Source organism: Egretta garzetta, unplaced genomic scaffold, assembly GCF_000687185.1.
Source record: "Egretta garzetta isolate BGI_Z169 unplaced genomic scaffold, ASM68718v1 scaffold354, whole genome shotgun sequence".
NCBI classification, from domain to species: domain Eukaryota; kingdom Metazoa; phylum Chordata; class Aves; order Pelecaniformes; family Ardeidae; genus Egretta; species Egretta garzetta.
The window spans coordinates 1029212-1051107 of record NW_009259593.1 but is presented as its reverse complement, the minus strand read 5'-3'; the positions used below and the strand labels follow the sequence as shown (position 1 = coordinate 1051107).

The 21896-nt window shown below is 37.1% G+C and overlaps 1 protein-coding gene across 1 annotated transcript; it reads right to left on the bottom strand.

Annotated features, from left to right (window-relative positions):
- Positions 1-548: 548 nt before the first annotated feature.
- NETO2 (neuropilin and tolloid like 2) lies at positions 549-20868 on the bottom strand. Its single transcript, XM_035893592.1, has 9 exons — positions 20778-20868; positions 20115-20171; positions 18472-18612; positions 16308-16556; positions 13858-13881; positions 13617-13744; positions 9855-10083; positions 3954-4067; positions 549-1129 (listed from the first exon to the last, which is right to left on the bottom strand). Exons 1-9 carry the CDS (start codon positions 20866-20868, stop codon positions 549-551), a joined length of 1614 nt encoding a protein of 537 aa, XP_035749485.1.
- Between the last annotated feature and the right edge of the window lie 1028 nt (positions 20869-21896).

Below are 21896 nucleotides of genomic sequence, written 5' to 3'. Positions count from 1 at the left end.
CTGATAATTAAAGGCAATATAAATAGTAGGCAAGATGAAACAGATGGCTGTAACGTAATTCTTGAGTCTTAACTGGCACTTAACACTAACTACTTTCAGTTTGACAAATACAATAAGACACCTATGTTGACATACACGGGGTGCACTTAACTACTTTTATTTATGTAACTGAGGTATTAAAATTGTCTTGAAAAGCAGACTTCTAAAGAAGAGAAAACTATATGAAGAAGAGAATAGTAGTCATTGTTTTCAGTGTTCAATGATTAGTAGTTGGGTTTTTTTCTTCCAATATCTTTAACTTTTATAATTTCCATGCAAAGTCTCTATCTTACTCCTCCACTGGATAGGTAGCCTGGGAAGATGGGAGGGAATCCACCATTCTTCAGCAATAATTAGTTACAAACACTTTGTTTTTTTGTTTTAAATGAAGTATAGTAAGCTAAAAGTGTGTGCATATCACACGCTGCATATAGTACACTTTTTATATATACACTGTCATTATACACAGGCATCTTGTATATACAGTGGTACCACCTTCACTAGGAAAATTAAAAGTCAATAGATAATGAACCTTGTGCCGTATCTTCTCTTCCTCTAACATAGATTTCACATGGAATCTCCTCCATCACCCTGTCTTCTATGACTTGCTCAGGGCAGTCATGCGCTTGTTTGAAAGTGTAACTACTTTTCTTGAATGTGCTATTAAATGTTTTCATTGGCTGAGGCTGCGCAAAATCATTGCGAAAGGGAAGTTCCATGGAGCTGAGGTTTGTCCTGCTTTGTTTTATATTAGAGGCCTGGGAGCCACAGTGGTGGTCATGAATGCATCTGGAAGCTGTTGAAGGGCGTCTCATTTTCTGATAGTTTTCAAGTTCTTCTGATAAATCTGCCAAATCTGCAGAAATTTCTTTGTCCCTTAGTGAAAATAGTTCATAATGTGGAGGATCAAATACTTCCTGGAAACCAGTTTTATTGAAAGCAGTCTTGCAAGCCATAACCTTTTTGCGAGGTTGCTTTACTTGTACTAGAATTGAAATGATGAGAAGAACTAGAACTATCCCTGATGTGATGCCAATGATTGTTCCATGAGTTTTGGTGATTTGTTCAAACAATCCAGTTCTTTTCTTTTCTGCAAAGAAAAAATGAGGCTTTTATTATTTCCCATGTGTCTGATCATATATTAAAACAAAGCAAGCTGTATTGTGATTGTCGTGTAAGTGCTGTATTAATGAAATGACTTAATGGCACCAGAGACTAGACCTGTATGTCAATGGGATTTATCGTACTGGATCTTTGCATTTGTTCAGCAAGTCTAATCCCCTATCTGCATTAGTGGCTACCATATGATAATCCAGTGGCAGGTGGAACTCTGTGGCCAGTGCACACTGACTCAGCCGGGATGTGGCTTCAATCCTGAACCTATACTGATCAATTCATATTCCAAAATCCACGAGTTAAATACTATTTATACAGCTAGAGCAGACACTTCTCTAACATGGTTTGCTCCTGCTGGTAACATTCCCATTGACGTCAGTAGAAGGAAACCTAGATTTAAACTTACCTAGTTCTTTAAAAGTGAAATATTATCATAGTGATGATGTCAGACTGACTATACTATTTGTTTTCACATCTCTTGGAAACTAAATGACTGTGTCTATTGTGTAAGTCTGTTACACCTATTTCAACATGGGGAGCTTTAGCATAGATATACTCCAGTTTTAACAGTCTGGTAAACAAGTCAGTTGGAAAAAAGAAAGGGGAGAGTGGCAACAGGGAACCAACCAATCTGAACCCTACAGCACTTTTGGCTAGTACTTCATATGAAAACACACAAGATGGCAGTATCAGAACAAGATTGTTTTCCGTACTGAAAATTCTTATTTGAAGATTAAAATTTTCCAATTGGATATCTGTTCTGTGTACTTGTCCTAGGGGACTAAAAGAATTCTACACCGAGACTCTGGCATCTGCTAGAGGGAGAGAAAAGCATTTGAAAATACGTAGAAGAAAATGTAGTAGCCTAAATGTTGTATATTTTCAGGTATCTGGCTCCTGGCATCTGGATATGTGTTATGCACGTAAGTACTCCACACACAGTGCATGGAGAGAGTTATATACCATCATATGCTATTTGAAACAGTCTATATACTGAACAGAGTCCCAAGGAATTGGCTAATAAGTTATGTCTGAAATACAGTTCTATTTCTTAGATGGCTTACTCCAAGTTACATTTATACCTTTAATCTGAAGGAGGATATCACCCCTTGTCCTGCCTAGCTTAGATTTTAGTGTTACCATACTTGGTGGGAGGTATGAGTTTCAGTGCTATGGCAGTTCTTTCATCCGCATCTAGGCTTCTTAATTCTTGGAAGATATTCTAATCAAAATTGTTAAGCAAAATGTGATACCTTCTCCAGGCGCTTAAGACATTGCACATAACTGGTTTTTCTACCAATTTTTGTGTTGCTCAGCTTGGACATAAGGTAGGTGACCATATGCTCAGATTTAGGTAGCTATAGGTGTGGACTAAATGAGAAATCTGGGTGCCTGCAGGAATTGAGCACAGTTGTGAGAAGCTTTCTTTTTAAGGCTAGATATTGCCTGTAGATAGTGATTTACAAATATTGGGAAAGACTTTTTCCATGTTGTAATATGGTTTTTATGGAATTCATTTTTTAAATACTGCATTACGTGAGTGAAATGTGGATTCTAGGCAAGATTCAAGTAAGCACTTGGTAGAGATGGGAAAGAGATCTAGAAATTGCACTTAAGAGGGAACGCTGAATATTATTAAAGTTAAGAATTGTTTAGAGGAAGCTTATGTATACATTGAAAATTTGAGTTATGGAGTGGTTCTGTTAACTGAAAAGCTTCCACAATATACCTTGCATTAGAGCATTTATTAGTGGTGTCAATTTTTTTTATTTGCTAAAAATGCAATTTCAAAGTAGGTTTTAAAATATTTATTTACTAAAAATTTTAACCTGGATTTGTGCATTGAAAAGCCATTTATTTCAAGATTTTTTTTTTTGTAGAGAGGATTTTGCCCCTTCCTGCAGGGTCAGTTGGAGTACATATTTAAATCTTTCAGGCGTTTTGTGTTCAGACCTACTTATGCCATTCTATTTGTAAAAAAAAAAACAAACAAACCCCCCCAAAAAAACCCACCCAAAAAAAACCTGTTCAAGTTTGTATTCAGTTATTGAAGTACAGGTGATTATACCTGTGCTTCAGCAGAATAACAATTTCCTCAAATCATGAGAATTTTTTGCTATAAAACCTGATATTGAAACAAATCTTTACTGTAGTTGTGATGGTTCAAACAATACTCCCCTACCCCATGTTCTAGAAGCGGTGATTTACACGTGTCTGTGTTTGCATAAGCAATGAATTCTTGCTTCCAAACAACTGCTACTGCCTCCCACCTTTTCTCACACCATATGCAGCAGTTGCATTTACTTTGAGCTATTTTGTGATTAACAACTTACAATTTTAAAACAATATTTGTTTTATTTGTCTTTGAAGATTGTTACTTCTATTTCAGCCCTGAGAGAGGCTTTTTGTGCTTGAAAGCTTGTCTGTCTTTTCCCAGCTCTGTATTTTTTCTCTAATAAAATGTGTTATCTGTCCCTACAGTTCTTGCTTCATTTAAAGTTTAGAAATGGATAGGATGCAACCTAGCAAATATTAACTTCTCTTTCTGAGTAAGCTGACATCCGTTTAAAATAGAGACTATATGCTGAAGAGGAAGAAATTTAATTATAAAGCAGTAAGATCAATATTCAGGGTGCTTACATGTCTCCTGAGTTTAAATAAAAAATTTGGAACACCTTCCTGAGATTAGCACAATATTTGTGTTCAGCATATTTCCAGGAAAAAGACATTTCATGACTTCCTTGGAAGGCAAACTGACCAGCCTAGCTCATAAAGGCTACACTTTGTACTATATTCACCTCTGCAGTGATTTTCATCCCAAGGGTATGCACAGTTTTGAATGCCATTGCAAACTAAAGAATTATTGATGCACATGTTGCTATGGCAGAAGTACGTGTTGCCTGAGCAGGGAGCTGCAGGAGAGAAGAGAAAGAAAACATTAGGAATTTTCAGTAATTGATGCATTTCAATAAAACTAGTAAATTCCTGTTATTTTTTTAACATGCATACTCATTCTTTATCTGTTTCAAATACAGTAACTTTTTCTGCATATCACTAATTATTGGATGATTTACTCTCTGTTCATGTGGTTGTTTTTAGATGTACTGTCAAAGCGAGAAAAATTCTTGCTCAAAATGGGCAGCAGGTAGAGATGGTCACACGACAGATAATGGAAGAAGGCTTTAATACTTGTCTTTAAAAACTTAAAAATTTTATGCTCACCATCAATTATATATTTATTCAATCTGGTGCATCTGCTAGGTAGATGGTATAGCTGGTTGTGAAGCAGTTCCTGAACTGCATTTTAGAGCCCATTAATATCTTAGGGCAAATCAGATTTCAGCTTGTGGAGGACTGTTTCAGTAATTGCAAGAGATTTCAGTAACTGGAGGCATCTAAGTCATTCCTGGTTGTGAATCAAAGCCCTTAGATCCTCCTATTAGAGCTAATGCAGGGATTAAGAGAGAGTACAGTTTAGCTTTTTATCTATCTGTCTATATATAGTTATAAATTTTAAGAAATAAATTTAGAAATTTTAAGAAATATATTAACTAGAATATTGCCCTGAAGACTTTGTTTCTGTGACTGTTTGTTATAGCTCCTTGACATTAGAAAAATATATTAAAAACCAGTAATAATTCTTTTCAGGATGTTGTATAATACACATAGGGAATTCTTTATGAATTCAGGGCACTGGACAAAAAATTGATTTTTCCCTTTCTCGGTCTCAGTATTGTGGTATTATGATAGAAATGTCTATTAGTGGAGTCGGTTACATATTAAACAGCGAAGATGTATGGTAGACATTCTACTATTTGGTTTCATTAAAAGAATTTATTCTTATGCAGTCTGGATTCTCCAAAACACAATGTGAGACCCAAAGAGTACAGCAGAGGAGGGTGACTAGTCCTGAAATGCAACAAGTTTCTTGCTTAGTCCTTCTGTCAAGCTTCAGTCTCGGGGACAAAAAGAGGAGTTATGCCTAAGAAAAGAAAATTCAAACCTTTAATCCTGAATTTACATTCCCTAAATCTAATATGCATTGTCTTCCCACTTCTTACTCCACTGAATTTTGTTAACCTATGCTTGTTGGTTTCAAGCTTTTGCATTAGCTTCCTGCTATTGCTTAACCCCTGACAACAAGTTTCATATAGGAAGGTTGTGATTTGATTGTAGTGTGAGTGTTGTAGTACTTTCATACAGAATGTATTTACAGTGTATTTTGGAAGAGTTTATCTATGTACTTTCAGTTTTTAAAAAGTCATAGTAACTGATATATTTTCCTTGCTCAACTGAGTTGAGAATTTAATTGTTTAGAAAGGAGATTTAATCTGAAGAACACTGGTTTAAAATACAGTCAGGAAGGAATAGATCACACCCATTACATCAGTTATGAATGAGATGTCCTATTAGGTGCAAGCAGGGTCATGTGCCCTGGGAGGAACACAGACACAATGAGTATGCAGGGATGGGGCTAGGAAAACTAAAGCCTATCTGGAGCTGAATATGATGAGGGACATGAAACACAGTACGAAGGGCTTCTCCAAGTGTATCAGCCACAAAAGGAAGGCCAAAGCAAATATGGGCCTACTACTAAATGGGACAGAGGGGAGCTTTCCTCGATGCCTGGGAAGGTGATAGAGCAAATAATCCTGCAAGCTGTTTTCAAATGTATCAGGGATAAGGTCATTGGGGAGTAGTCAGCATGGATTTATGATGAGGAAATCATGCTTGACCAACCTGATTGCCTTCTGTGATGAAATTACTAGCTTAGATGAGGAGAAAGCAGTGAATGGTGAATGTTATATATCCTGACTTTAGCAAGGTTTTCAAATTGTATCCCGTAATATCCTTGTAGAGAAACTGATACAGACTACATAGGAAGACAGTGAAGTAGACAAAAAAACCTGACTGAACTAAAGGGCTTGTAATTGGCTTAAGGGTTGTGATTAGAGGCACAAAGTCCAGCTGGAGGCCATTGCTACTGGTATACCCCAGGGGCTAATAGTGAGGCCAACACTATTTAACCTCTTCGTTAATGACATGGATGTTGGGGCAGAGTGCACCCTCAGCAGGTTTGTAGATGATACAAAACTGGGAGGAATGGCTGATAGACCAGACAGTTGTGCTGCCATTTGAGACGGGCTGCAGAAACAGGTTGACAGCAACCTCAAAGTTCAACAAAGGGAAACGCAAAGTCCTGCAGTCATGGAGGAGTAACTCCACATGTGTGCATGGGCTGAGGGCTAACCAGCTGGAAAGCCGTTCTGTAGACAAACACTTGGAAGTCCTCATGGAGAAAAAGTGGAATGTGTGGCAGTGATGCCAAAAGCATCCTGAGCTGCATTAGGAAGAGCATTGCCACTAGGTCAAGGGAGGTGATTCTTCCCCTTTGCTCAACACTAGTGAGACCACATCTGGAGTGCTATGCTCAGTGTGGGGGTCACCAGTACAAGAGAGATATGGGGAGGATCCAGGGAGATGGCATGAAGGTAAAGAGTTGGAGCATCTGACATGACTGGTAGGGGTTGCCTTGAGTGGTTATGTCTCCATCGTTGGAGATGGTCAGCAACTGACTGCATGTGGCCCAGGGAAACCTGCTCTCCTTGATCCCCTCCAACCAGACAGACTTTCTAGTTAGCTTTCTAAATCAACAGCCTTTTTTCAAGAGTGTTTTATGCCCAGTTTGTTTCAAAGACCAAACCATTTTTTCAGCGGGATGTGATTCAGTGGGTTCAATCATACAATTACCTGGTAAATGGAAGAATAAAATCAAACTTTCTCCTCCATTCAGACTTAACTATGTCTTTTAACTGTTTCACCAAATTCTGCTGTTTAAGAAAGAGGATATAAAGGAATCTGGTTGTTTTGTTGTCTGTGTGCCAAACTATCACCTACAATGTATCGAGTGGATGCTAAGGCAATTCTCATCATTAATAGTTTAAGGCACAATGTAAGCATTATTCTGTAAGCATCATATGAAATCATGATACATCATCCTGTAAGCATTGTCTGAAATTATGCTGCAATTAAATTCCAAAGGAATTCACACCTTTCCCCTGAAGTACTAAATGATGACAAACTAAAACTTATGCAAGAGTATCAATCTAGATATGAAAACAGGTATCCCAGACAACCTAAGCAATTCATAGAAACAGGAAGATGGACTCAACATTTCTAACCATTATACATACATAACAGGAGAGAGGCTAATAGTTAAAATGGAAGTGTTCATGATACGGACTACAAAATAAAAGGCTCTTGGCCTTATTAGCACATGCGGGGAGAAAAGACAGGTACTTTTTCCTTCTGAATTTGGAAAGAAAGATTGCACAAGCTTTACTTTATAAAGGATAAATAGGATCATCATTTAAACAGAATAGCTTAAAAAGGCTATGTATGTAATAGGCTACAATATCTACTAAAATAATTGTGACTGAGATAAAGGAGTATCTATGAAATTTGTGTCCAGAGTAGTTGTCATGCATCCATGTGTATCTTCTGGTGTTTCAATATGTATCTGTGTGGAGCTGTAGTTCTTTGGGAGGCACGGAGGAAGAATTATGATGTGAGATGTATTCCCTTTCTTATTTCCCCGAGCAGGGGAATTTTTTCACGTTTCTTTATTTTCAGATGATGCATTCTACTGCTGCTTCTCCATCCGCCAGCACAGTCTCTATTTTACATTCCTGTGTATTCTTAAACATTTTTTGGGGATGGATTTTGTTCACAAGTTCATAAAGATGGGATAAACGGGTTTCGTTTTCCTTTTGTTTGTTATTTGGGGAGTACAAAGTCTAAAAGTCACAACAATTGATTGGTTCCAGTCCAGGACTTCAAGGACATAGCTGGACTCTTCTTGTAACAGCTGCCTAAGACTGGTGTGATGTTCACAGTGTTCTTCATATCTAGCATTATTCATGTATTGAATCAAGCCAGAAATCAAATACATTGATTTTTAACATTGCTGTTAGCTGAATTACTTAGTCAAATCTGCAAGTAGCACTAGGTGTGTGTTAGGTGACTGTCATGCACAATTAGTTCATTTATGTAAATATTTTCAGAAATATTGATTGTTTTCATGGTTGGCTTAATAGAATTACAAATTGTTAGTAATGTAGAAGAGAAAAAATAGCTTAATGATCTGAAAATAAGATAAGCAGTTATTCACTTTTTTCCGTTAGAAAAATAGCTTATCACTAGATTATTTAAAAATACATGAAACATTTTTCAGACACATACTTTTGAATTATCCTATCCAAGAAAGACAATATCTCAGGTTAGAAGATAAATTGGATCAACCACATACCTTTGCAGATTTTCTTCTGCCAATGACTTTTGATTTGCTTTAAAAATCTAAGTTTGGAAAGTTATCTAGCTTAAGGAGTAATTACTTTTTCAACTTCTTGTGCCCCCCCCCCCTAAGTTTGGAAAGTTATCTAGCTTAAGGAGTAATTACTTTTTCAACTTCTTGTGCCCCCCCCCCAAAAAAAAAAAAAAAAACAAAACAAACCAACCAACCACCAAAAAATCCCCCAAAACTCATACAGCTTTGTTAAACTTCCCTGGTTTATGGAAGAGAATATAAAACCTACCTGTTACCTGTAACCTCAACTTTTTAGCAAGGTGGTGACCAGGATGCCTTTCAGGACTGACTACAGCTATATTAGTTCTGTCAAAAAAGTTATTTCTTTGACAGCAAATCTGTACTATTTATTCTTCAAGCAGAACTTTTTGAAAACCTCTAGCACAAGCATAGGTCTGATTTCCTGAAGTGGCAGATATGTTTTATTCAGCTCTCTCCACATATCTCAAATCTGCTCTGCAGTTCTAAACTTACTCTACTTTTGTGCTGAAGATGCCACTTATTTTCAGGTTCTGCAATGTGGACGATGTTGTCCTCTGTAAATATGCGAGGCAACAAAATTCCATTAGGTTCAGACAGAAAGCACTTAAAAGCAAATCTCACAATAAACGTGCTTTCAAGAAACATCATAATTTACAAGGAAAAAAAAGACTGTCTCTAACCCACGCTATGGAATCCAGCCTGCATTTACAGCTCTGTTCTTGATAGTGCTGCCTTAAATAAATTTGAATTTAACTACTTATCCACGGTTGTGCAACCTAACTGGGCTTTGCTGAGGGTGTGGGATCATTTAGAGCCACATGTGGCTGAGGAGAAGGTAGCAGCTTAGGTGTAGCTGGAGTGGGTGTAGTTCCAGATCCAAAATTGAAGGTAGGGCTGCAGATAGGAAGAAGATCCAGACTCTGAAGGGGTCACACATGTTTTCTAGCCTTCTGAAGATCTACTGTGAGCTTGACAAGAGCCTGTTGTGGTGTCTGGCAGGGAACTGGAAGATGGGGGATAGCGGGAGAGCACGCTTCAGTTCCTTTGCCGTCTTTTTAAGTAGGTCTAGTGCTTATTTGTAGAACTCTTTGTGAGAAGGACATAGCCTAGGGCTGTATTATTACTGAAGTCCAATGAAAAATAAACATTTTAAGAATGGAGGAAAGCCTTTATTCAGGAACCATGTTTATAACTGTAACAAGGCAAGTATTTAATTTACCTGCTAGTATGTGAAGGAGACACAAAAAAGGTTGTTTTTTTGTTCCTGCTGCATAATATATAGCTGATGCTTTTCCTAAAATACCTGAAGTACCCTGACACTATGAGAATAGACACTTTAAAATCTACTTACGATCCACAAATGAAGTGAACAGCATTCTGAATCTGCTTAGTCTACTGCCTTCATCTGCCCACATTCGTACCACACCTGTCCCAGTCTGCAGCGTGACATCGTTTGCTACGGTGCTGCAAAACTTTGCCTTCAGGTTTTCAATAGAGCTACTTCCATCATATACAGCAACAAAGTTTCTTTTGCATTCATTTGAATGCTCCATTTGATAGTCGAGAAATCGCAAATAAATCTGTTAGGAAAGAGAAATTAATGTCTCTAGGAAAAGTAATACAGAGAAGTTTTCTTTCTTAGCACATCTTGAATAAGATGTTTTGTTCCCCTTACATGTATGTGTAACTCCCAATTCACAACACTTTCAAACTTACATTTTCTCATTAAATGTCAGTGTGGAGTATTACTTGAAATTTGGCTGAAGTATCTGTTCCACTTCTCCCCCCTCCCCAAAACAATCTTTACTTAATAATTTACTCTGATATATTTCTACTCCCCTTGGGAAAAAAGTAAAAAGCAACACACTTGCTGAAGAAAGCCCTAAGCAGCTCTGCTGAATGTGCAGTCTATTACTCTAGAAAAGAGGCAAGAAACACATAAATGTGCTGAAAGTATTTTAATGGTATTTTGACTGTTCTCTTTTCTTTCTTTTTAATTCATAAAAACAGTGTTAAAATATAAAGGAAGGAGTCTAGTTAGAAAAGCTCTGAAGTTAAATAAGGAAATTAGAATTTGCTTCAGAATAAAAGCTAATTATTGAATGAGAGGAGTATTATGGAAGGCGTAAACTACGAAGCCAGGAATAATTTGAATAAAAATGGAAGCAGGAGAAAAGTAAGCTTGCTATCTAGGAAGAATTAGTAAATTTAAGCCAATCTTAATTCCTCCAAAACCAGAAATCTAATCCAAGGGAAAGCAATGTATGTGGTAGAACATATGCAGCAAGGAAATTTATTTTGCTGGAGCAGGGAACTTGTGCAAGATCGTAATTCAGTTAGAGTTATGTGAAAAGATCATAGGGCTTTTTAATCTCTTGAATGGTTCTATTGGAATTCTCAAAATTCTAGTGAAAGTTGATGAGAGAGGTAACTAAATTACCTAAGTGTGCTGCAAAGTCTATCTTTAAACTTCAAAAATTCCTCAGATAGCCATTATTTTGACAGAGAAGAAATCTGTCCATGTGGAGGGTAAGGTCTCCTGCTCCATGGGAGAAGAGGTGCTTCTCCTCTATCCATGAGGTCTTCAGTATGTTCCTCAGATGAACTTGGGTCTCGACTGTATGCGTTTTGAGTACAGTATACAACTACCTCTCTGGCTGATACTATGGATGCTAAAGACCTTTTAAGCAGTGCATTTTTTCATGCATCTGCCTAATGACAGGAATCTCAAACTCTTGTTTAGTTTGTGAAATGGGGAAGACAGGGTAGATGAATACCATGCTTACTACTGCTATATGACCTATTTTTCTTTCCTTTTGCCACATCTCACTTTTAACCTCAGCTACCTCAAAACCTTTTAAAGCTGAATTTTAAAGAATTCACTAAAACAAAGCCAACCACCAGGACAGTGTGTGTGTGTGGGAAGATACACACCCACCCACCCACCCCGAACAGTAAAAGACAGGTGACACTTGTATGCCCCGGCTCTTCCTTTCCAGTGTTTTCCAGAGACAGGTTGCCAGCACTGTCTCCCCTTGCATGTCCTGTGAAAAGGTGCAGCCTATGCCGTATTATCTCGTGCTGCATCTCACCATCTTGTGATTTTCAGGGGGTTTGGGTTTTGTTTTGTGGGGGGGGGTTTATGCTGTCTTTGTTAGATTTACTGCTGGAAATTCTCAGCTACATTGAGAACCTGTCTTCCATTGATGTCTTCTCTCACAAACATGGGTGTCAGCTGTAAGTGCTAGCATTTGGGCTGAGAGAAGGTATTTTCATTTAATGATTGACTTACAAATCTGCTGTGAAATTACAATGGAAGCTAAAAATAAATTAGCATGCTTTTAGCAGAGCTATTCTGTGTATGAAAACAAAGGAATAATTCCAGTAGAAGAGCTCTGCTCTGCAAAATCTTCTACTGATTAGTGTGTTAGGCAAGTAAATATAAAGGTCCTCACTCTTAGGTTATATTGATTATTCTAGTAATTTTCTGAAATCTGGAGATAATTTATTACCTGTTATACAGATTTTTAAAATCCTTTAATTGCTGCAGTTGTGTCAGTTTTAAAAATTTATTTTTATTATAAAATCAAATTGAAGAAATGAAAAATGTCTATGCTTATTTTTCTCGAGAGACTGCACCATATCAGATCTAATGGATTTTATGATCAGAATTCCACCAGAATTGAAGCTTGAGAAAACACTGTCAGAATACTAAGAATTATTTTTCTGTAATGTTTTAACTCAGTAATTTAGGATGATGATCTAATCTCGGGACTGACCCAACTATAACTCTGCCTTCTGGCAACATTCAATAATTTATTAAAATACTTAAGCATAAGACCTGGTGCACTCAAGTGGCAATGTAGAGAGAAAATGGTTTCATTATTGTTTCTGGAAGAACTGCTACTATTACTTAGACTAGTATAGGGCCCTTGGGAGTTGAGTCACTTCCTCAAAGGCTCAAATATATTAATGGAGTTTTAGTTTCTTTCTTGTCTTGTCCTCTTATTACCATCTTTTAAGTTGCTGTTTGAGAACTAATTTGGAAGTTGCTGAATAGGGCTGGTTAGTTAACTATTAGGAGTGTGTAAGAAGGCATAGAGTACGCTTGTAATCTTGGCAGCTACTGCTTAAAAGTATTTTTTTATGTACAGGCAAGTAGTGGTACATGCTTTAATACACATACAGAAGCACAATTATGGGGGGGGGTGCTGTATGGAGAAAAAATATGTATTCTTCAGTGAAACTCAAGTAATTAAGTAGTATATGATTCTGAAACATGTAGCTGTTTTGTTGGTTTTTTTTAAATAGGCTATGGCTATTGTATTTTGGAATTATGAATAGGATTTTATCCTTCTCTCTGCCCAACAATAAAGCTCAAGTTGTTTTTAATGAGCATAAGATGGTGATGTTTTCGTAAGCAGTCTCTAGTTCTGCAGGCACAGTTGTAAGTATCAGGTACCTAGGTAACTAATGCTGACTTTTGGCTGGAGCAGCTAATATGCCCCTTTAGAGCTTGGGCAGAAGAGCTCTAGCAAATTTTACTGTGGTGCTTCAAGAGGGTGTGCTCCTATAGCTAAGTCGGAAGAGAAGGAGTGATAATTCCTCAGATGATTCCAGGTAATGCCTTTTATTTTAGCTCAGACTGCTGATGAAAGTGGGTTTTAAGGTGCTAGATTGTGAATGGGAATTAGACTGGGGAGGAGCAGGTACATGTTCTGTTGACTTTCAACAGAACCAAATTCTCTAATACAACCACCGGAGGCAAAGTTTTAAACCATGGCAGCAAGATTTACTGAGATTTATCAAAAGCTGTTAGCCAGCATTTTTGCCTGTAATCTTCCAATAAAACCAGAGTCCAAGTCAAATGCCCTTGAAAATTGTTGCTTAAACAGTTTTCACAGTTATTTTGCATTTTAAGTTTCAAATAATAGGAAGACAACACTATGGACTTGCTGTTCAGAAACAATCCTCTATTTGAGTTTCCTAAGCTACTGATACAAAATTAATTTCAGTGAAAGTGAGATATTATGCAAATCACAGCCAGTGACTATTACCTGTTACTAATGACTTGGAAACCCATTATATGCTGAATTATATGAATGAAACCCACCTTAGCATTTGGAGTAGCTTTAATTGTCCATATGCAGTCAACCGCTTGTCCTGGTTTTGTTTTTCCTTCTTGTTCTACTTGACTGGAACGTACTATTCCATCGGCTCCTGAGAGCTCAAATTGGCAGTCTAGGAAGAACAACATATACCTCGCTGTCAAATGCAATATGATATTAATTTAAAATTTCATGTATAAAGAAATTGTTACTGTAATACTAGACCTGGGATGGGATTTAAAATACCTCCTAGGTAAGTGAAGTCAGGATCTGTAATAGAAAGAAGTCATGAATCACAGGGGCTATCAATGCTTGAGAATCACTTCAAGGTTTAGTATAATCTGAAGATTATGTCCATTTTTTATTATGTCACAATAAAAATTGCCAGAAAGTTTACTGAATCACTTGGAGGGTACAGAGACAATTTTTTTTTTTTTAGATGATAACATTATCTGAATAAGGTAACTGACAGCTCAGATTTCCAGCATAACACCAAAAATTATTATTCGCCATTTTGTTCCTACATTACATTCTGAATTTAACTACGCCAGTTTTCACTGAAATCACTGGAGCTCCATAAGCGTACAGGGGATCTTTCTGTGTGCATCATTTTTATCAGATTGCTGTCCATCTAGTTCTGAACAATTTGAAGTTTAGTAGAATGTATCAACACTTCAAATTTGCTGATTGCCATTAATAAAGAATATAAAGAAGGACAGTTCAATACTAAAGACCCAAGCCTCTTCTATTAGACCAGGTTGCACAGTTCTAGACATCGTTCAAGGAGGCAGAATTTCACTGTGATTGCTCCTATCTTCTCTGTTCTAAATGTGATGTGTAGGTAGTGTACATATCTGTAGTATATACTGTAGTAGTATATTGTATGCATACTACTAGCAAGTTAAGAATATACTTTTTCATAATGGTTAACTGATGGTACTTGACTTTACTGGGACTGGGGCTTGGCTAAAAATGAGCCTGTAATGGGCTAGGATGTCCAAGGCTTACATTTCAGTGATCAGGTTAGTGTTTCCTCACAAATCAGCATAGAAACTTGCAAGATACCCCCATTCACAGCTGTGGCATAGAAAATCACCACAGAAATCACACAAATCATAGTGTGTGTACAAGAGTGAAATGTTAGTCTATGCAAAGAAAGCACTAGTTCATGCAAAAGTGCATATGTGTTTTGTACAAAATTCTTTACCAAATGAAGTTCCAGAATTTGGCTCTTTCTGTGGTCCTCAAAATGTTTATCTCTATAGGGAGTTTATCACTTCCCCTAAAATGCCTCAGTGTTGAGCTTAAGACTCAGAACAGCTGAGAAAATGCCTTCTTTGCCTTCCTCTGTTTTAGTTACCTGTAGTGAAATCTATGATCACTATATGCAAAATTCTGCAAGAGATTTTCAACCTTCTTTGTGAACTGATTTTTTTTTTTATGAAGCAGGTGTGTATGTGCACATCCCCCTCCATTTTCACAATCCCAAAATATTTTACCACACTCTATGTAAATGCAGAGGAAAGAAAAGGAAAGAAAAATATCAGTCCTTCAGTTGCCACAATCTATTGTAAAATAATATACAGTTTAAACGTATATTTAAAGTTCCAGCCTGGAACTAGGCTAAGTTAGTTTTGAAAGTGATGTTAATGAAATGGCTTTGGATACAGATTTAACAAAATGCGTTAAGTACTGTCCTTATGAAAACATTTTAGCACCTTATTCCCCATGGACTGGTCACCATGTTAATCTGAAGAGTTTCCACGTACCCAGCAAGGTATACAGTTCTATAAGCAGTAATATATAATCATCTATAGTGTTTTTATGTGCTGTAGGGGTAAAGACCAGTTGGGTAAAGATGACATTAAAAAGTTATGCCTGTGTATACATTTATAGTAGTAGTAGAGCTGACATTTGTATACTGTTTTTGTCCCAAAGGACAATAAAATGCTGATAACTACACGTATAGTACCCATGAAGTACAGCAGTCAAGCATCGCACAAGGACACCAGGTCACGTTTTCTTGTAAAAAGAATGCCCTGCCAGTTTTAAGTGGCCCCACAGAGCAGATGTACTTTTTGTTTGTCTAAAGGCACTGTCAGCATATTATCCTCTCCTTCATACCCTGTAAACTACACTGTACTTTGAGCAAAGAACAATTCTGTTGTCTGAGCCTGTGGTTTGAGAGAGTCTAGTTATACTGAGAGCTGATGCTCAGACTGTATAGATATTTCCTCTGGCTGAAAAGAGATTTGAAATGTTTGGCATCTGGCTGGAAGTGCTATTGTAGATTTGCTTCAGGTGTTTTTGTCATAGTGTCTTATATTCCTAGAAGATAGGCTGTTGCAAATGCCAGCTAGCTATTTGTCTACATAATGCTCTTTCCGCTACTACCACTGATGAAACTGGTACAAGCTAGAGAAACAAAGAGGGAAGTTGTTAAAGCCTTCAGCATGAACAGGATCAACTGACTTGTTCAGTACCAAACTATAGACCTGTAATTCCCTTCAATTTTCCAAAGTGGTTTTAGTCAAGTATGCTGTGGGATTAGCAGGACTGAGACTGTAACTATCACATTGTCACTTTGCCTTCATAAATGCTTAGGAAACACAGCTCTAGACTGCCAGCATAAACACATCCAGAGTTCAGTGGGAGCAGGTGGTCATTAACTCAGTCAGAATTTTAGGCATCTTTACCTGGTATAAATGAGTACTTTGCTTGAAATCCCTTTCCTTCCAGCTCCTCATCAGAAGTAAACTTGATCCACATAAATCTCCCTGTTGATCTAATTAGCGCAGGACTTTTCAGACCACAGTAACGATTAATGAGAGGGGAGAAACCAAAAGGTCCATCTCGAACCTCCAGATGATCAAACCGACATTCAAATGAGGGTTCTATGTAATAAGGTTCATCAAAGGTCAACTCAATTCTTTGTCGTGGAGCAGCTAGACATAAAAAATCGAGCAAAAAGATTAAATGAAATTCTATATAAAAACAGATGAAGACGTGCAATAATGAAGAGACAGGCCTCCAAAACAGCAAGATAAAAAAGAGACTCGGAACTTCTCAAAATACATCTGGTAGTCTGCTACAAAAACTCAGATATACTGTAATAAAAATTTTAAAAAATGACTGTGTAAAAGATACTTTTTCTTGGAATTTTATGGATTTTTTTTGCTTGCTGATCTTTATTGTTGAACATTCAGAAATGACATAAATTTAACGTAGCACATGTAACAGGTATTAACATATATGCAAAGGTATTCAAACAAGTTTTAATATTAACATAGAAATTAAAACCAGTGTTCTATGAAAGCAAAGTACATAAAAAAGGACAAAACATTGAGAGATGCAGAAAAGAATGGAAAAGAAAAAGATATGAAGAACTACTCATTGGGATATTTCCTAAACATTAAGCTCAAATCTGCAGATCCTTTGGGAGGAGACATCTTTTATTAGAGTATTCAGAGAAGTGTAAATGCTTCATATATATTATTAATATGCAGGTGACTGCAGATGTTGGTAAGTCTGAACCAGTGACAGCCTAACATAACAAATTGGATCAGACCCCCACATCCTGATGAGATGCAGCTATGGCTACTTTGTGACTGGACTTTCACATCTGTAGTTTGGAACCGTGACTTTAGATTGTATGAATAGCTGTAGTGTTTCTTGCTCATCATCTACTGAGCTACAAGAACTTTCAGAGACTGACTGGTATCTGGAATGACAGCATTAAAGAATCACATGCTATCTGCTTCTTCTGAATGCAAAAAGGATTTACTTGTATGTCTCTAACGCTCTGTTTAGGCCTTATGCCTTACTTATACATGAGTTAAAAGCATTTGTAGCTGTTTGCACATATTGGCAGTGGTCTGCAGGAAGACCCATATCTTAGCTAGAAATTGTGGAGAGCCTTTGTCTCAGGTACCCATAATGTTGCTGTATAAGGACAGTGAGGACAGAGGCGTGGAAACCAATTCCATGGCCCATGGAAACTGCCTTATGCAAGGAAGGTCCAGCAATGGATCTGCTATGTCCGAACTCTGAAGTTGGACAGGATATCTGCTCTCCAGTGCAAAACTTCAATGTGCATGGAGACAAGCAAAAATGAGGGTGTGTATGAACAAGTACTATTCTGTGGGAATAAAAACTCGCTGAAACATATTACTTGAAATATTTCAATTAATTGATATGAATCTGATGATTAAGATGACTAACGTTTTTAGCTGACTTCAGTGGGTTTTAGGTGCACTCCAATAAGAGGAAAAACTAATTAGTGTCTCCCAAGTCTTGCAGCCTTTATCCAAGATATTCTTATTGGAATGTAGTTTTATTCTAGTTAATGAAATTTTTTTGTCCTCGTCGTATAATTTTAATAGTGACCTCAGCAGTGCTAACAACTCTCCATGTTTTTAGTACAGTGCTATGGCAGTCAGATGTCTTTTTTTTATTAATAAAAGTCAGCATAAAGATTTTCTGCTTGTGAGATAGATAGAATATATCCTTCAACCATTTTTTACAGTTTATTATCAACAATATTGGAAGTGATATTAAGGTAGCAAGCTACAGTTTTTATCTTAATAGTTCTGTGCCTTCATAGATTACAGTTGATCTAATGCTGCTTTTTCTGGCTGTGAGGGTACATCTTATTCTGCATAGCAAATTCCTGAATGTTAGCATTTTCTATTAATTTGTTATTACTACTTACTATTTAGCTTCTCGTTCAACCAAATGACTGCTAGCCCGTATGGCTATACAATACTTGAACATATAGTAAAATGACATAGTTTTACCAGTTCTGGATTACCCATTTAGCAGTAAGATAGCAACACAACAAAGCAGAAATACAGCATGTACCTTCTAAGATATAGATGCACTCTTGATTTGGTGGGTACATGTTAGGGTAGTTTGGTGAAGCAAAATGTCCTCCATTACTTGTCCGTACCCAGTTGTCACACTGGGTAGGAGGAATGCGATTCACTCCAATATTTTGCCCACCTTAAGCAAAAAAAAAAAAAAGGTAACCAAACAAATTTCTCCTACACTCACGCAAGTTTCATTTTGCAAAAGTAAAACACTGACATAATGCATATCCTGTAAAAGAAGAATGTAATTTATTTTAGTTGAAAACCCTCTTGTATGCTGCTTGTTAATATCTAGCTAGGAAAATCTAATGTTTAATTTAGTGATGTGGTATATCCTAAAGAGATGACAGTTTTTGAATATCAAATATGTCCAGTAATCTTCAGGAAGGGAAGAGAGGGAGTAATTTTTTTTACCCAAGCCAGTTTGGACTTTCTGATGCTCTTCTTTCTAAGTCAAATAGTCACAGTGGCTGCCAATGCAGCAGCATTATTTTATGGCTTATGTCCTCTCCATTCCTATGCAAATATAATCCAAAATATTTGTTATCTTTTACTATTTTTGGCCCTGATTCCACAGTATACTGAAGTACATGACTCTTACATTGAATATCTACTTACAAGAATCTGTTGGAATACAGAATGCTTATAACAGAATTATAATATGTAAATACACTAAATACAGCAATGGTGATTAATAAAATTACTAGCAATAGGTAGATTGCAGTGGTAGCTAAGGGTCTCATTTAAGATCAAAGGTTATCTTCTGGGTGTACAGGGAAATATGATCCTTGACTGAGATTATGCAGTTTACTAAGCTAGTGCACCATGCTAGGCCATTTGCAGGAGCTTTGTTAGTTCAGATTTCCTTATCCGAGGAGAAAGGAGTTGGGAATAGTGTGACCTCTCCGACATTCTTAAGTACCTTTGACCCTTCTCTTTGATATCAGCAGCACCGGAGACAATAAGACACAGAATATTTGGTTTCTGCTAGATTTTTCCTAAATCTCACAGGTGATCTCATAATGTTATTTATATTTATGCAGTTTTTCTTTGCAGACCTTTGAGAGGGACTCCATGCTGATACAGGTCTCAGCTGCCTCCAGTAAATCACATCACCTTCCACTGATATCTTGGTAGCTTTTTGATTTATGGGGGTGAAAACTTAAGTCTCTCCTGCAGAAATTGTTCACAGAAATTCTGTAGGTGTCAGTTCAAGGAATTCTTCTCTCCTGTGTGTGGGTTAATCCCACATATGAGAAAATAATGTTTGTGAAACTGATGCCTTCCCCACTCAGCAGGCTTCAAAAATGTTTGTGGGTGGACTATTTTAAAAGCTTGTTGTCAGATACAGAAAACATAAATTTCTGTGGTGTTTTTTTTCTACCTCTGAGGTCTAAACCCATAGAATTTTAACTGGGTAAGTGAATGTCCATGTCCTTTGTGACTGGACGGCTTTGTTCAGTTGGAAAAAAATGCAGCAAATAGGGGGAAAGTGGAAACAGCTGGAATTCATATTGGTAATGCAAGAGCTATTAATACCTAAACACAAATACTTTTTTCCACTTACATTGCTTAATTAAAAATTATAAAATTGTTATATTTTTTTGAAAGAAAACAAACAAACCAAGATTGTACCTTGTGTCTTCTGTGCAACGGCAATCCCTTCCACTACAAGGATTGTTACTAGCAACACTGATGAGAGAAATTGGACAGGAAAAACATCAGTAATTTATCAGTTATAGACCATTTTCTGCAGTCTTTATTCATGCAAATCCTAGAATCCCTAACCAAAACAACTCAGAACATGCAAAAATACGCAATTCATTTATGTGCTTTCTTAAAATTTCAAGTTTAGAAAACCAGTGCAGTCTAAGTACACTGTTGGTTCTTCCAGATTCCTTAAGAAAACATATATGAGAATAGCAATTTATTGAGGGGATTTTAGGAGTATTTTCTAGAGTATCTACTCATCTGCAAGCATTTTATAAAATCAAATGGTATCCATCTCCTATGTAACTTTCATATCCTGAAACGAGATGTTTCACTGCTGTATTGAACCATATTTATCCTAAAACTCCATATGCATAACGTGCACAAAAGACTTCTCCAGCTTCCAAGAAATTAATCAGGACCACAGGACACACTGCATGGTCTTATCCATGCATGGCTTTGAGGAGCACTATAGAACTGTGCTTGCAAGACTGGCTGTTGTGATGCTGCCACAATACCAGGGAGTTTGGCAAATGATGTGGCAATAGGAAACGAGCAGATACAAGTTCTAACAATGGACAGACTTACTCTGAGCAGTGACAACAGCTAGGATGTGGACGCTGTTAGGATGTACACTGTTGTAAGTAAAGTGTTGTGTTAGTCTCAGGTGTTGGTACATGCTGGCGTTGTCTACATTTGAATCGACTAAATATTAGACCTGTTAAAAATTTTGTTATAGTCTTTCCCCAACCCTCTTTCTTCTTCCTTCCTTCCCTCCCTAAAAAGAAGCTGTCTAGATGGTTTTGCTTTTGGCCTTTCCTTTACGTTTGCACTACAATTTTGTTGCACTCAAGAAGTGTCAGTCTGTACAGCACGTTAAAGATTCCATATCCTGCTATTCATCAACAGTTTTAAAGTAAGCTTAATGTCCAGATGTTCCTAAAATGCTTTGTCTCCTCAAATTGTTAGGGATTACCAGGAAGTGAAAAGAAAATGCAATGGAGTATATAATTATGCCGCTCTTCAAATCTTTCATTTGCTTCTGTTTTGAGTACCTCTACTATTCTGGACACGTATCTTGGAGAGCTAGCTAAGTAGGCTAGGGCTCTGCTGTAGACAGAGAGAGGAGAGATGGGAGATAGGATACAAGTTATAAAATTATGAGTGTCATTGAATGGTGAATAGAGAGCAATCACTTGTTTCTTCCAATACAAGAACCAGGGGGTATCAGACAAAGCTAGCAGGTGGCATGTTCACAGAAAATGAAGATTTTTTTTTTTTTTTAATGCACATCATAACACATCCTTAAGGTAGAAAATTCAGTTTCAGAAACCCCTTAAGCTGTAAGTTGTTGGAAGTCTAAGATAATATTTGGGACAAATACAATGTGCTCTACTTTTATATTCTTTCTGAGACCTCTGCTTTTATATCTCTGTGAAAGAAGATACCAGACTAGATGGATGTTTGATTTGACACGGCATGGACTTTCCCATGTTCTTAATCTACTTGTTAATACTAAGTCAGACAGGCGTGGTCTTACCACTACAGGAAAAAAAAATATTTCAGAAGGAATTTTATTGTCACATTCCAGAAGTTCATTTTATTTACCCAATTTTCCCCTCATTGCTCAGGCATTTTAGTGGGTTGTGCTGAAAAGGCATTTTCTCTACCTGCGATTTTCCCTGTGTTGCTGTTTGACTGTCAGCC